Source organism: Pistacia vera, unplaced genomic scaffold (genome assembly GCF_008641045.1).
Source record: "Pistacia vera cultivar Batoury unplaced genomic scaffold, PisVer_v2 Contig78, whole genome shotgun sequence".
In the NCBI taxonomy this organism is placed as follows: Eukaryota; Viridiplantae; Streptophyta; class Magnoliopsida; order Sapindales; family Anacardiaceae; genus Pistacia; species Pistacia vera.
Genome location: NW_022196645.1, coordinates 486,148 through 503,034, shown reverse-complemented (window position 1 = coordinate 503,034; position 16,887 = coordinate 486,148). Strand labels below are relative to the sequence as shown.

The 16,887-nt window shown below is 30.9% G+C and overlaps 1 protein-coding gene across 1 annotated transcript; it reads right to left on the bottom strand.

Annotated features, from left to right (window-relative positions):
- Window positions 1-14,924: 14,924 nt before the first annotated feature.
- LOC116116605 (ATP-dependent DNA helicase PIF1-like) lies at window positions 14,925-15,920 on the bottom strand. Its single transcript, XM_031402670.1, has one exon. The coding sequence runs from the start codon at window positions 15,918-15,920 to the stop codon at window positions 14,925-14,927; it is 996 nt and encodes a 331-aa protein (XP_031258530.1).
- Between the last annotated feature and the right edge of the window lie 967 nt (window positions 15,921-16,887).

Genomic DNA, 16,887 nt, shown 5'->3' with positions numbered 1-16,887 from the left:
CTCTCAACAGATCCAAAAAAAAAAAAAAAAAAAAAATTTAGTGGTTTTTATATTCCCGCAAATATGTATCATGGTTTTGTTTGCGATTTTGTAATTTAGGATACAAAAGATATGGAACGTTTATACCTTCTGGTTGCCTCGATGGAGAATTATTGTTGTTGAGGTCGTTGCTGGTATTCACTATAGAATCTTCTGGTTGTGATGTTTTGTTAGCCATCTTTGAATTAAGTTTTAGAGAAGAAATGAACAATTATAGTGAATAGTATTTGAAGAAAGTTAAATGGGTGATTGATGTCAGAGCATTATTTGTAGGAGAATAGGATATGAAAAGGAGGAATATGAACATACATCTGGTAATAAATAAACGTGTCGATTGAAAAAGGGTTAATAATTGTTTGGAAAAGGTAATACGAAACGTTAGTAGACTATCTATACAATATTAAAGAAAATGGTAATAAATATTTTATTAAGCCTGTGGCACATTAGTTAGGTAGTTAATAATAGTTCGGCAATATGTTGAGTTATTATGATAAACAAAAATGTGATTTACTAATAATAAAATCTTATCGATACATTTTCAAAGGATGGACAATAAATATTTTGTCAAGTATCAAAATAATATTAATAGGAGTATAGGATATGAAAGGGTAGACTATGAATAGACGTGTGGTAATGAATAAATATGTTGATCGAAAAAGTGTCAATAGTAATTTGGATAAGGTGATACGAAATGTTAGTAGAGTATCTGGGGTACTGTATCACTTAGTATGAAAGTTTCTCTGGGAAAATTAACAAACATCTAACAACAGATAGACACGTTAGTTGAAAGAAGTGTTGACACCTTGTAGCAAAAATGTTTGTGGTGCATTAAAGGAGAACATAATAAATAGTTAACAATGGTTCGGTAGGCAGGTTTCCAAAATATGTTGTGGTTTGGTGTAGAATTCATTCTAATGAATAAAGAAATGGAAATTTATTTTTATATGTTATAGGAACAGTATTTAGATTGTTGTTTGTCAAACATTTTTTATTATTTGAAATTGTCAAAATCATTGGTATTTAATATTTTTATTAAATATTGTTTACCTGTAACTGATTATTGTAATCTTGTGATGAATTTCTCTTTATAAGTTATTAAATATTTGGATCAATCGTTGATAATCGAATGAATTTTAACTTTTATTTTCAGATTAAACTAAAAAGCATTTGAAATTTGTACATGTGCAAGAAATTACATACGAAAATTACTAAAAATTAAATTTCATACAGACTATTTGGTAATCCAAGTTACATCTATGACATGTGTTATTTTCTGGTGACATTGATTTGTCCCATTGTATACGATTTTGATTCTTCTTGTTGCAAGCTCCAAATGTTCGTCTCTTAATGAGAATTGTTGCAGTCATAGTTAGGAACTTGAATTCTTTCCTGCAATATTCCAATTTGTAGAAATGATTAGGCAGTTTTACTAATTTCATCAGAATTTGTATACCTCTGTTGTCATGTACAGTAAGCAGAGCAACAACAGTGTGATACATTGCTTGCATGTTATATTTTTGGCAAATTGCAATCAGCAGTTTCAATCCCATATATGTATCATGTTCGATGAAGAACAAATGTGTTCCAGTAGTAGCAAAGCTTGTTTATTTTTTGCTTCTACAAGTATCTTCAGAATTGAAAGTCCCGCTGTTGTTATTGTTGGTAGTTTGTGTTGTTGTTTCGAAATGTCCATTGTTTGTAATATTTGTTTTATGTTTGCTTGTTTGTCTAGATATTTGCACCTATAAATTGTACGGTAAGTAGTGGTTTTGAAGCACAAGATTGATAATAGTTTAAAAAAAAAAATTCATAGTTGGGAATGATAATACCATTACCTTATGATTAAGCAGTTAAGAATAAATAAGTGCACCAAATATGACTCACTTAAATATGGATTCTAAAATGCATTTTGTTTTTTGTTTATTAGAAAACTATTAACAACTAAAGATGCAGATAGTTTAGTAGAGTCATTTCTATGGTTAATCGTTATTGTTATAAGACTGCTGCGGAACAAACTATTATCCTATTGTTATTAGTTGTATATTTAACCATTTTGTATAATATCATTTTCTGTGCAAGTAAGAAAACAATGAAAACAATAGATTAATGAGATACAATGATTTTCGTAAAACTTACATTAACCGTATTGCTTGTAAAGTGGTGTGATCTTTGTCGATTGCTTCTACAATGATTCATTGTAGAATTTTTTATGGTAATTGTAACAGACCTATGGGTTGTTTCTTTGTTAATTTGAAAGGAAATATGATGTCTTGGTGGTGGGTTTTGGATGTAAGCATATGGAAATTATGTTGTTGATATGGTATCTGCAGCTTATATAGTTCACGTGTAGGTAGTGAACAATTTTTTTTTTTTTTCCTTTTTTGGTATTTCGACTGCTTAGATAATTTTATGTTTGTTATTAATAGGAGTCAGCGTTCTTATCCGAATCTGGTTTTAATAGTTTTGTAAAATAATGGTTTTTATTTAAATGTAAACGATTTGCATTCATGTTAATTTCTATATAGGTATATTAAATATTTTAGATATTTTATTAGTACGCACATGGTACAACACGAGATATCATCAAAAAGTATAACGAGAAGGGTATTGATGTTATTGATAGATGTGTTCTGTTTAATTAGGAATATAGAAGAAACAGATGGAACATGAATAAAGATATTATAATGAATAAACATGGTTGTTTAAGAAGAATAAGACCTATCTGGCATGAGTTTAATAGAAAATATGAGAAGAATAAATTAGAAAAATAACATCAACTATACGATTAGACCATATAATATTCAGGTAGTCTTCTCAACTTGAATGAGTGATTTAAGCTAGTATCACTTTAACGTTATGTTAATTATTTATTTAAAATTTAAAAGTATTTATTTGTTTCTTGAGAATACAAAAGCTGATTTGGGAAAACCAATAAATGTCTAGTGATAAGTAAACATATTGATTAAAAAAATGTTAATAACTTTTTGGATAAGAGGATATGAAACGGTAGTAAACGTAATAAATACTTTGTTAAGTATTCAAGTAAGAAACATCATGATGATATTATAATATATTGCCTGGATTGTGAATAATGGTTTAGGGTTTAGTGTGGTGTTATCACATAACATAATCAACTTTAATTTGGTTGATAAAAAAAAAAAAATGATTTATCTTAACGTGTTAGATTATACAAGTTTTAGAGTAAAAATAACTTGTATATATGTATAGAGTTGTGTTAACATAAAACTAATAATTGTATCTTTATACTTATTAACATCAGTTTATATTATGAAGATTAATTATTTGAATTTAAAATTTATATTGAGTTCATTTTCACGTTTAAGATTAACTGGTAAATTTTTTTTCTCACAGTATAGGATTCTTTGCAGTCAAGATGATTTATCTATCTAATGTACTTATATACTTATTATTAGTACTCATCCAATGTGTGAAGATGGAAGAATTAAATAAAAAATAAGGTGTTATCATGGAGCAAAATTTTCAATCAATTAATGAGTACACTAAAATCAAGATAAATTTGAGTATAGAGAATAAAACTTTTATTATAAAAGAAATAATTACATTGCTTTTTCATACTGTGAAGTGGGTTTGGACGATATAGTCTTTATTTTCTATTTTCCTTATAGTTATTCAGTTCCTCTGGTGCATATGCATATTCTCTTTTTTTTTTAGGTTATAGATAATATTCATGATAGATTTCATGATTTGTAACATCTGGTCAATGACTTCTTTGAATTTGTCTTGTGCAATATGTAGGGCTGCGTTTGTTTCACACTTGGGAATACTACTTTTAGTATTCCCAAAAAAGTTAAACAGTAAAATTCCCAAAAATTCAGATTTTTGGGAATACTACTCCCAATATTATTCAACTTCTTTTAAACCCCTTAAATTTGATAATTTAATTAAATACCCCTAAATATTTTTTTTAAATTACAAAAACACCCCAATAATCCACATTTACCAGATTCCGGCCACCACCACCGGAAAATGGCTGGAATCTGGTAGAATAGCGCACTACTGGCTGAATCTGGCCTGTAGTGCGCCGATCTAGCCTTTTCCGGCCAGATCCACGGTGGATCTGGCCGGAAAAGGCCAGATCTACGGCCAAAGATCTGGCCGTTGACGGCCAGATCTTTGGCCGTAACACTCGGTCACGACGGCCAACAAACGGTCGTCGTTGACCATCAACGACGACCGTTTGTTGGCCATCGTTGAGAGCAAATACGGCCAGATCTGGCCGTTGACGGCCAGATCTGACCGTAGATCTGGCCACCTCCGATGGTGGTCGCCGGCTAGGGGTGTTTGAGGGTGGGTTAGGGGTATTTTTGTTAACTTTTAATGTTTTATTGTAAGGGGTATTTTGTAAAAAAACAAACATAAAGGGTATTTTATTAATTTATAAATTCTACATCGTAATAGCCGCCCAATTCAACTTTTTTTTAACTTTTTTCAAAAAACTTTTCCCAAAACCCCTAAATTTTGAACCAAACGGAGCCTAGATCATCGAGATTGTTCTCAACTTTATTGAAAATCTCCTTCAATTCCGGCATTCCCTGAAAAATGTCTAAAACAATTGCAGAAACAATATACAATCAAATTTTATAAATATGTATCATTGTTTTGTTTTCGATTTTGTAATATAGGATACACAAGATTTTTAATATTTATACCTTCTAGTTGTTTCGATGGGTAACTACTGTCGTAGAGATCGTTGCTGGAATTCGTTGCAGATTCTTTTGGTTGTGATGTTTTGTCAGCCATTTTTGAATTAAGTTTTGGAGAAGAAATGAACAGCTAAAGTGTACAGTATCTGAAGAATGTCAAATGGGTGATTGATGTCAAAGCAATATTTATAGGAGAATAGGATACAGAAAGGTGGAATATGAGCAAATAACTAGTACTAAAAAAACGTGTGAATAAAAAAAGTGTTAATAATTATTTGGATAAGGTAAGACGAAATGTTAGTAGACTATCTGTAAAATATTAAATAAAACCGTAATAAGTATTTTGTTAAGTGTGCAAAATATTTGTTAGGTAGTTAATAATAGTTCGGCAAGATGTTGAGTTATTATGATAAACAAACAATGTGATCTAAGTCAGAGATGATATGATGATGTTACAATATATTTATTAATTTTTTAATTGTGCTTCGGTAATATGGTTATGAAACATGCATATAGTTCGATTTTGATCTTGTTTGATCGATAATGGTACAAAAGTTTTTTTAAACGTGTAATAGAAATGGTTATTTCTAGTTTTTTTTTTCAATTACGATTATAATATATTTAGATTGACGTTTATGATTAATAGGAGTCAGTATTGTTATCTGAAGGTAGTTTTGAGAATACCAAAGTTTCTTTGGGAAAAGAAATAAATGTCTAGGAATAAGAAAACACATTGATCGAAGAAACGTTAATAAGTTCTTGTATAAGAGGAAGATTATAATATATTTAGATTGATGTTTATTATTAATAGGAGTCAATATTGTTATCTGAATCTGGTTTTGAGAATACCAAAGGTTCTTTGGGAAAACAAATAAATGTCTAAGAATAAGAAAACACGTTGATCGAAGAAACGTTAATAAGTTCTTATATAAGAGGATACGAAATGATAACAAATATAATAATTATTTTATTAAGTATTCAAGTCAGAAATGTAATGATGCTATTATAATATATCGTTTGTACAGTGAATAATGGTTCGCCGATCGTGCTTCAAATGAATGTTATCATTTAGTGTGGGATTTAAATTGGTTTCTAATAGAATCGAAGTTTTTTTTTTTTTTTTTTTTTATGTGCAATAGGAATGTTTATTTATAGATGTTGTTAATTTACATTATAATATATTTAGATCGATGTTTGTCACGTATGTGTAGACAATCCAATGATAAAATTGAATATAGAGAATAACACTTTTACTGAGATATTTTTACATATGTAATAAATAACATAAAGAGCTCACTAAAAATTTTATTTCATACATACTATTTGGTAATCTACGTTACATCTTGGACATGTGATATTTTCTGGTGACGTTGATCTAGTCCAATGTATATGATTTTGATTCTCTTTGTCGCAAATCTGAAATATTCTCCTTTTAATGAGAATTGTCGTAGTTGGAGTCATGCTCTTGAACAATTCCCTGTAATTTTTCATTTTGTGGAATTGATTGGTTATTTTCACTAATTTCATTAGAATTTTTACACCTCTACTGTCGTGCATAGTGATTAGAGCAATGGCGGTCTGATACATTGTTTGTTGGTTATCTTGTTTGCAAGATTCAATAAGTAGTTGTAATCCTCTGTTTCTATCATGTTCTACGAAGAATAAATGTGTTTAAAGTAGTAGTGAAGCATGGTTATTTTCTACTTCTACAAGGATCTTTAGAATTGAAAGCCCTGCAATTGTTATTGCTGGTAGTTTGTGTCGTTGTTTGAAGATGTTTCTTCTATGTAAGACTTGCTTTACGTTTGACTGTTGGTTTAGAGACTTGCACCTATAAAATGTAAGTTAAATAATGGTTTTCTAATATAAGATCCACAATAATACAAAAAAAAAAAAAAAAAAAAGGGGTGTAAATAATAGTTTTAAACAGTTGGTAATCATAATATCATTACTTGTATGATGAAGAAGTTAACAATAAAAAAGTATGAAAAATATGGTTCGGTTAAATATCCATTCTAACATGTGTTTTGGTTTTTATATATTAGAAAGTTGTTAACAACTAAAGACATAAGTGATTCGGCATCATCCATTTCAATTGTTGGGAGTCGACATATGGTTTTCTATATGACTAATAAAACAATGAAATTAACAGATTAACAAAACATGATGATATTAGTAAAACTTACATTAATCGTATTGCTTGAAGAATGGTGTTGTTATTCTAAATTGCTTTTGCAATGATTCGTTGCAATATTTGTGATGGTAATTGCAGGTTTGTGGGTTGTGTTTTTGTTATTTTGTAAGGAATCATGCTGTTCTGATGGTGTTTTTTCGGTGTAAGTATATTGAAATTATAGAGTTGTTATGATGTTAGTGGTTTATATAAATTTTGTGTAGATATTGGATAGTTAACAATTTTCTGTGTTTGGATTTGGTAGATATTATGGTGTTAATTATTAATGGGAATTAGCGTTGTTATTTTTGAAACTAGTTTTTAGTATTCTTCTAAATTAATGATGGTATTTTTATTTTGGTGAACATTAATTATTGGATTTTGTTATATATATCAGATATCGTTCTTTCATTTTTTGTTCTACCGAGAAAAATTGATTATTTTATTCAACGAATATAAACTTTTTTGTTCATAATCATTTAATGTTAAGTATTAATTTATCTTAAGTGTAAACGGTTTGCATTCATCTATATCTCTACATAGGTATATTAAATATTTGAAACATTCGATTAATACGAATCTTTTTAAATTCATATAAGTTAATGTATTGGATGATATTTTCTGCATCGCACATGAATTATGTGCATATCTTATGCAAGTGTCTGATTCTTTGAAAGTTCTATGAGATAATTAGGAAACTGGTCAAATGAAAGAGGGTGCCTCTCCTGTAAGAAGATGGGAGGATCTGGGCATTGATTTACTAGTGAAAATCTTTCTATGTTTTGATGTTTTGGAGTTGACTTCAGGCATTGCTCATGTTTGTAATTCATGGCGTTCAGCTTGCCGTGATCCTTTGCTTGGGAAAACTCTTGATTTGCCAATGTTGAGATCAAATTTTATTAAAATCCCGTTAGAGCCATATGTTTACGTGGATAAGTGTTCTAATAAGGCATTGACTCGTTTGTTGAAAATTTCTTAGAGGCTCAGTCGATGACATATAAGAACCTTGATTTTTCACTTCAATTTGTATGCGGGGGACAAACAATTTACTTATATTGTTGAAAGGTAATTTTTTTATGTTTCTGTTTAAAACCTAGTTCAAAGGTAATTTTGTTTTTTTATTTTTGCTGTTTATTGATTGAGTCTTTGGCATTGCCTTTGGTACTAGTGATGATCACCTTTAATTTTCTTTTTGGTATAGTGAATTGGGAAGTAACACACTATATATTGTTGTCTACAGGTGTCCTCATCTGAGGCATCTCGTTATGCCAGCTTGGAATAGGATAAAAAAGGATGTAATTTGCAAGGCCATTCATACATGGAGATATCTCGAATCCTTGAAAATGTCTAGTATAGTAAATCTGCCTTATCTTATAGAGGAAATAGCCATAAATTGCAAGAACTTCAATGAACTGAAGATCATGGGTCCTTTTAATGTTCTCTTTGCTTCTATGATAGTCAAATTTCTTCCAAATTTTAAGGTTTTGAGCTTGAGATGCTCAGCGATATTTAAGGACACCCTATTGCTTATATTGGATGACCTACCAAATCTGGAAGTCCTCAACATATCGCATAGTCTTCTTATAGAAGGTCCACTTCTTTCTCCAGTGATGCCTGAAAAAATTATTAAGAAGCTAGATAAAATTATCTTGGAAAAGGCTGCTCGATTACGTGAGTTCTTAACATGTATCGAGCACTTGTGCATCATGTGCCAGCGTACTCGAAGTGATGAAGGCTTTATGAGCTGGTACAAGTATGAGGAAGGTCTATGGAAAATGGATGAGGCGAGGTTTCTTGCTCTTTGATTAGGACACTGTAGAGACTATAATTTTAATATTTTGTTTTGGTTGTATGTAATATATAGATAATATGTTGTTGAATAAGCATATATAGAATTGGTTTGTTGTGTTTTAGGTAGTCATGCTATTAAGGCTTTTGTTTTAGGTCGTCAACACTGTCAAACTTTCACGATGATCTTTTCCTATGGGAAGAGTATTATCTGTCTGCATAATTATGTACACATGTTAAAATTTTATTTTATGTTGTTTCAAATTTATCTTTCGTTGTTCATTAATGTTATTTCAAAATGAAGTAGTTTCAAACTAATACGCAATTGAGTATTTTATATATTTCAATTCATGTTATTTATTTTGTAATTGTTATTGTGAAATTCATTTCTATTGTCAAGTTTAGTCTTTGATAGTGAGATTTTGAAGGAATCTTTGAGTCTCACTTCTTTTATAGTTTAATGATAAGTTATAGTGAATGTTAAGCTAAAGTGGTAATATCAAAGTTTTACAGTGTACTGTCGTTTTGCCTTTGTAAAACTCATAAATGCTGAAAAACTTTGTCATTTAAAATGTTACTGATACTTAGAGAAAACATGTGGAATTAATAGGTCATATAATTTTTATACCTCTATTGCCGTGCATAGTGATTAGTGCAACTGGGAGTTGATACACTGCTTGTTGGTCATCTTGTTTTCAAGCTGCAAAGAGTAGTTGTAATCCTCTATTTCTATCATGTTCCACGAAGAACAAATGTGTTCCAAACAGTAGGAAGCATGTTTATTATCTGCTTCTGCAAGGATCTTCAAAATGGAAAGACCAGCTGTTGTCATTGCTGGTAGTTTGTACTGTTGTTTGAAGATGTTTCTTCTATGTAAGACTTCCTTTAAGTTTGTTTGTTCATTTAGAGATTTGCATCTGTAATTTGTAAGGTAAATAATGGTTTTCAAACAAAAGATGCACAATTAAAAAAAAAAAATGTGTAAATAATTGTTTCGAGAGCTGGTAATCATAATATCATTACCTATAGGATCAAGAAATTAACAATTAAAATTTTTTAGGAAAACTGTAATAGAAAACTGTCAAGAACAAAGCACACAAGTGATTCGGCATAATCAGTTTCAATTATTGGAAGTTGAAATACGGTTTTTTGTATGACTAAGGAAATTATGAAATGAACAAATTAAGGAAATAACAAACTCATATCCACATTCCCTTGAAAACAAACACAATAAAATGTAATTGATCTTCACGTCAACATCGTTAACGAATAATTATCCATTCGTATAAAAACTGGTACCTAGAAACGGAAACAACAAAAGTTAATTAATGTTCATATTAAAATTAACAGACTGACTGTTCGAAAGAAATAAAATTAATAATTCAAATAAGTTGACTGAACAAAAACAATCATTCAATGTAACAATCAACAAAAGACCAAACGCATTGTTGACACCATTCAACAAATAACGATGATCCACAACTAAACACACACTCCTTTTATAACCCCTTATTTAGACCTTCCGAATACCAACGCAATTAAATACGTATTCAATACAAAGAGAGTTTTTCAATGTCAATACGATGCGAAAAGTAATACACATGTATACTTGTTATTAATTCACATCTTTGGAATGTCAATGCAATGCACTTGTATTATTATTATTATTAATTATTAATTATAGATGACGGAATAAATACCAACCCAGCGTGTCAAGATAGAGCAAGAGCAATTCTAGATCTTCCAAAATGTGCCACATGGTGAACAATCCGCATGGGTATTCATGGTGAACAACTAGCATGGTTATTCATGAATCTTGATTCTTTACTTCAATTTGTATGTAGGAGATGAACAATTTATTTATATTGCTGAAAGGTAATGTTCTTTATGTTTCTATTTAAAACATTGTGGAAAGGTAATTTTTTCTATTCTCACTATTTATTGACCGAATTTTTTCGGTTGTCTTTGGTACCAGTGATCATCATTTTCATTTTTTTTTTTTTTTTTTTTTTTTTTTTTTTTTGCATAGTGACTGAAGTAATCTACCATATATTGTTGTCTACAGATGTCTGCGACTGAGGTGACTTGTTATGCTAGCCTGGAACACAATAAAAAAAGACATAATCTACAAGGCCATTCGTAGATAGAGATGTTTTGAATCTCTGACAGTGCCTATTATAGCAAATTCCCCTTATCTTATAGAGGAAATATCCCTAAATTGCAAGAACTTCAGTGAACTAAAGGTCATGGGTCCTTTTGATGTTCTCTTTGCTTTTACGATAGCCAGAATTCTTCCAAATTTGAAGGTTTTGAGCTTGAGATGTTCGATGATAGTTAAGGATGCCCTATTGCTTATACTGGATGACGTACCAAACCTGGAAATCCTCAGCATATCACATTGTCTTTTTATAAAAGGTCCACTACTTCCTCCATCGTTGCCCAAAAAAATTATTAAGAAGTTTTTAACATGTATTGAGTCCTTGTGCATCATGTGCTAGTGTACCCGAAGTGATGAAGGCTTTCTGAGGTGGTACAAGTATGAGGAAGGCTTATGGAAAATGGATGAGACGAAGTCTCTTGCTCTTTGATTAGAACAGTGTAAAGACTGTAATTTATTTGTCAGGAACTACAGCGTATGTACTTCTTCTTTACATGTTGTTTTGCTTGTATATAATATCTACATTATATGTTCTTGAATAGGCAAATATAGAATTGGTCCATTGGGTTTTAGGTTGTCATCCTCCTAACGCTTTTGTCTTAGCTCGTCAACATTGTAATACTTGTGTGACGATCTTCTCCCATTAGAAAAGCATCATCTGTTTGCACGATTTTGTACATATGGTCAAATTTCACTTCCTGTTGCTCTAAATTGATCTTCTGTTGTTGATCAATACACAATCAGGTGTTTTGTCTATTATTTACATTTTTAGAATTAAATTACAAGGATTTCTCTATTTTTGATTTATCATATTTATATATCTACATTTGTTCCACCTTGAATTGCAAATACTGCTTGCGATTCATGTTATTTTATCTAGGGAATTATTATTGCTTATGTTATTGAATTTGAAATTCTATTGGATCTATAAATGTTAGTGTCAAATTCATTTGTATTGTGAGATTAAGTATTTGATAGTGAGGTTTTGAAGGAATATTTGATTTTCCTTCCCTTATAGTTTTATATTAAGTCACACTGATATTACTCAGCTAAAATGGTAATATTAAAGTTTCACAGTGCGCTGTCATTTTGGCTTTGTAAAATTTGCAAGCAATAAAAAACGTTGTCGTTTAAAATACTGTTGATATTTAATTACTTGAAGTAAATTTTGGGATTTAGGGTTTTCTCTGTCAGTTCCAGCATTAAGAGCATTTGTCCCAGTTTGTTTGTTGCATTTTCTACATCCGTGTTTTATCGTTAACTGAAATGGAGTTACGTAAGTACATTTTCTTTAGTTATGGTGACAATGTTGTTTTCCATTTTACATTGGTCTAATTAATTTGTCATTGATTTTAACTTTGATTAAAGTGCATGTTTATTCTTACATAGCTCCAAGATTTGTTATTATTGTTATAAGAAGTTGTTCTTAGATAGTTGTGCTAATAATTTATTGTATTCGCGTTGTTTATTTGTTTCTTTGGTAGTTGTGTTGCAAATTATTCAGTTGGTCTTTTTACTGTTGAAATGGGTGTTTTTTTTATTAGGATTTTGTTTGTTCTGCTTGGTTTGTTTATCTGTTGTTCCGGTAGTCATGTTGCAGATTATCTCGTTAGTAAATCTACTATTGAAGTTGGTGTTTTTCTTGTTACAATTCTATTTATTATCTTATTGTGTTTAGTATATATTGTAATATTGTCATTGTTTTATGAATCCATGTTATGAAATGCCAGTGGTATCTTATCTTGTTGTGTTTCGTATATATTGTAATATTGTCGTTTGTTTTTATTGTAATAATGGCTCAAAAAAACTTGATGAAATTTATTCGAATACTTGATTCTGAAGTACTGTATAGAGCAGGATCAAGTAGTGATTTCAAGTTAGAATCATTAATGCATGTACAAACTTCTGTGTTACCTACATCAACCTCCAATCTGTGAAACTTGATTCTGGTTCCTGCCATGTTAAACTAACTAAAGAAGAAGATAATCAATTAGAAGAAATTCCATTACGTCAATTGGTGAAATGGCAGAAAATTTGTCGGCAATAGGGTCCAAATATGAACTCTGAACAAAAATGGAAAAATCTTTGTAAAGAAGATCTAGACAGCAAAAATTTTGGCCTAGGGAAAGATTTTTTCACTGTATCATATGAATATATACTTATGGCATGATAATGTTAAGTTGGTTTCATTATTTTTGAAATAGACTTATGAAGGTTTCTTAGAAATTAGAGAATGTTGGCTTGTTACAGAAGATGTGGTTGCAGATTTGACAAAACAAAATGAAGATGTGATTGCCGAGGTTTGCAGATTGAAAGAACAGTTGAAAATATCAAAAGATGCATTTGAAAAGGTCAAAATCGAATTGAAGCATTGTGAAGAATCATGTAGAAATGTTGAAGATGTGGTTGCAGATTTGACAAAACAAAATGAAGTGTGATTGCCGAGGTTCACAGATTGGAAGAACAGTTGAAAATATCAAAAGATGCGTTTGAAAAGGTCAAAACCAAATTGAAGCACTGTGAAGAATCATGTAGAAATGTTAAAGAGTCTTTTGCAAATGAGTGACAACAAAGGGAAGTCTTTAAAAAGAAAAGTTATGAATTGTCTGAAGAAAATAATAAGATTAAATCTTTAATTGCATAAGCTGAGAAAGATAAAGAAGAGGCTTATGATTCGGTGTCAGATATGTTTTTGACCACCAAAAAAGCTTGTGTCAAAGAATTTAAGGACAGATTCCTAATTGAAGATTCTAGTTTTTTAGAGACAATTGTGTTAAAAAATGAGGAGATGCCGTCTAATTTTGATTATATTGATTGCAATGCTATTGTACCTTTCTCTGGTCCACTTAATGGCATTCTGTAAACATTTAAACCGTTTGTTAAGCATTTTCATTGTATTCTGTCAAAATTTTGCTCACAAGTGTTTATAATCGTGTTATTATCTTGGACATGGATGTATTCAGTTGATGCTAATTTATGTGCATGCGAAACAAAATCTCCAGTTTATGTAATGTCATTTCTATAAATATTTAAACTTTTGATTGTAATATTAATGTTAAATATCTTGATGACACTTGTGACGAGATAGTTTATAGATCAGTTGCGTGTGCAAAAAATATGTATTTATAACAGATAATACATTCAATGTACTGTTCATCGTATCTGACAATAATAATATAAAACATATAAATATCTTTGTATCAAGTAAGTTATATGTATTTATTTACACATTTAATGTGAGCTTTTCATATTCATATAAATATGTTTAATTTTTCACATCAATCTCTCGTAAACAATCCCTTATATTATATAGAATGTATCAATCCTTTTTGTTATAAACAATGATTCATATAAGATAGAACATATTAATCCTTACAGTTAAAGACTTCTTTGAAAGCAATATTTGTCAATGTCTCTGTCGATTCATCTTCTTGCAAGGCTAGCAGAATCTTGATACCTTGTCTTGAAGTTACTCTTCATAGTGCCACGTACAATTGACCATGTGTAAAGACTTGATGGTTCATATACAATCTTACTATTTTTAGTGATTGACCCTGGCTTTTGTTTATTGTCATACAAAAGCTAACTGTCACAAGTAACTGTCTTTTCTTCAACCTGAAAGGCCACGTCATATCTACATCTGACATTATTATTCTGGGAATTGTGACAATATCCCCAATGTTTGACCCGGTGATAATTGTTGCTTGTATGGACCATTTTCCTAAATGGGTTATGATCAATCTGGTTCCATTGCAAAGACCATCAGATTGATTAAAATTACATAGCGACATAATTAGAATGCCAATTTTCAGATGCAATTCATGTTTGGGCATGCCAGAGCACATCAGAAAATTAAGAAATTTGGTGAGGTAGAGAATGTCATCATTGTTTGAGATACCTGCTGCTTTACAAGTGTTGTCCGAGCTGAAATACATCTTTCCATCTATTGGCAGACTCTAGGTGATGTAGTTGTTCAATCTATGTACTGTCTCATTTTTGGGTGTCAATATTGCTCTCTCTCTCTCTCTCTCTCTCTCTCTCTCTCTCTCTCTCTCTCTCTCATATAGTCAATATTATTTATCTAAGCGGATAAATCTGGAAAAATAGCGTTCATAATCGTTTCTTCATGACTAGCATGTTGATCAATTTTCAAGTCTTTAGGTATTTGAATGTAACTTTCATCTTCCGCAACGTCCCTTCCTTCTCTGATATTAAGTAGCCATTTATCAAAAGCCTTTAAGTTATCCAATTTCATTGGGTTCACCAAGTTTGTCTTCAACCTCATGTTCTCTATAAGTGTGAACACTGTTACATGTTTCCAAAGGGAAGATGATGATAAAAATGCCTGTATTATGTCATGTTTTTTCCTTTTTGGTATAACTGGTAGAATCTGTCTGAAATCACCACCCAGGGCAACGGTGAGGCCTCCAAATGTTTTATCTACGTTCGATTGATATTTTTTAGACAAAATATCTTTCAAAGTTTTGTTAAGAGCTTCAAAGCAGTACTTGTTTGCCATGGGTGCTTCATCCCAAATGATCAAAGTTGTTTGCACAAGTAGTTTGGCCAATTGTGTCCCCTTTTTTATATAACATGTACTTTCCTCACTGATATCTAAAGGAATTTGAAAACGTGAATGTGTTGTTCTTCCACCGGATAGCAGCAATGTAGCAATTTTTGATATATCTACGGCCAGTACAATTTTACCCTCAGATCTTAATTTGGCCATGATTGTTGACCATAGGAAGGTTTTTCCTATTCCACCATGTCCATAAACAAAAAATGGTGTTCCACTTTGGTTGTTGATAGAATCAAGGATCAAATCATATACATGTCTCTGGCCATTGTTAAGACCCTTGTATAGATGATTGTGCACTGTTTTCAAGTTGTCGACATCATAATCTAATTCTTCAACAATTAATCTATTATGTGAATTCTCAAAAATGGAACAATCAGGAATTGGCATTCCAGGGAAATCGGCCAAGGATTTTTCTCCCCTTTTCATGAGCCCATCAATCTCGAACAATGCATAATTGTGAATTTGTTCCTCAGTGCATCTCAATTCTGTTATCCACATTTTCTGTTTAAGAATGTAGGGAATGCCTTTAGATAGGTGTTTTGCATTTGCTCTCCATAAGTCTCTTGGACTAACCACTTCATTATATACAAGAATAGTTACAAAGAGCTGTCTTAATTGTCTTCCGGTAGCCCACGTTGATGCTTCATTGTAATAGCTTATTTTCTACGAGTATACTTAAAAAAATATACTAAGAAAACACACATGTTTATTATATAAAAAGTAGATGTGCCCAAATTTTCCTTGACTAAACATATAATTCTTTACATAATACAAAAATAACATAAACAAAAGCTTTTACAACGGTGGACAGTAGTGCCATTTCTCTCCACTTCTCGACGTCCATCCGACCGCTTCTCACCTATTTCTTGCAAAACATGGAAAAATAACGGGGTGAGTACAAAATGCTCAGTAAGTAAATCCTCTACTCTTTCATCCTCGTGACTTTCTCTTTGGTTCTTTCCTTACTCTATTCTTTCTCTTCTTCATTCTCTCTTTGTTCTTTCTCTTTTCTTTCTCTGTTTCTAGTTCTAACTGTTCTTTCCTTTCTTTCTAATTTCTCTATTCTTTCTTTCTCTCTGTTCTTTCTTTCTTTCTTTTTGTTCTTTCTTTCTCTCTGTTCTTTCTTATTCTCACTAACCATGATGGAAATCATGGTAACATCCATGGATGAGATGCACATGCACTTATGCAAAGAAATGCATTTTCTTTCTTCTTTTCTATTTCTTATTCTATTTTTTTTTTTATTTTATTTTTTTTTTGTTTTTGTTTTCTTGCTTGCTCAAGTACTTCTTTTCTTTTCTTGCTTGCTCAAGCTTTCTCATTCTTTCTTATTCTTTGCCGATAGGACTCGGTTAATGCATGGATTTGAAACCCTGGCCATGTGAGTGAGTACAGTCCTCATCTACATGCACTCTTGCGGACTGTACAAATTCTTTCTTCTTCTTAGGCCACTCAATTAAGGTGG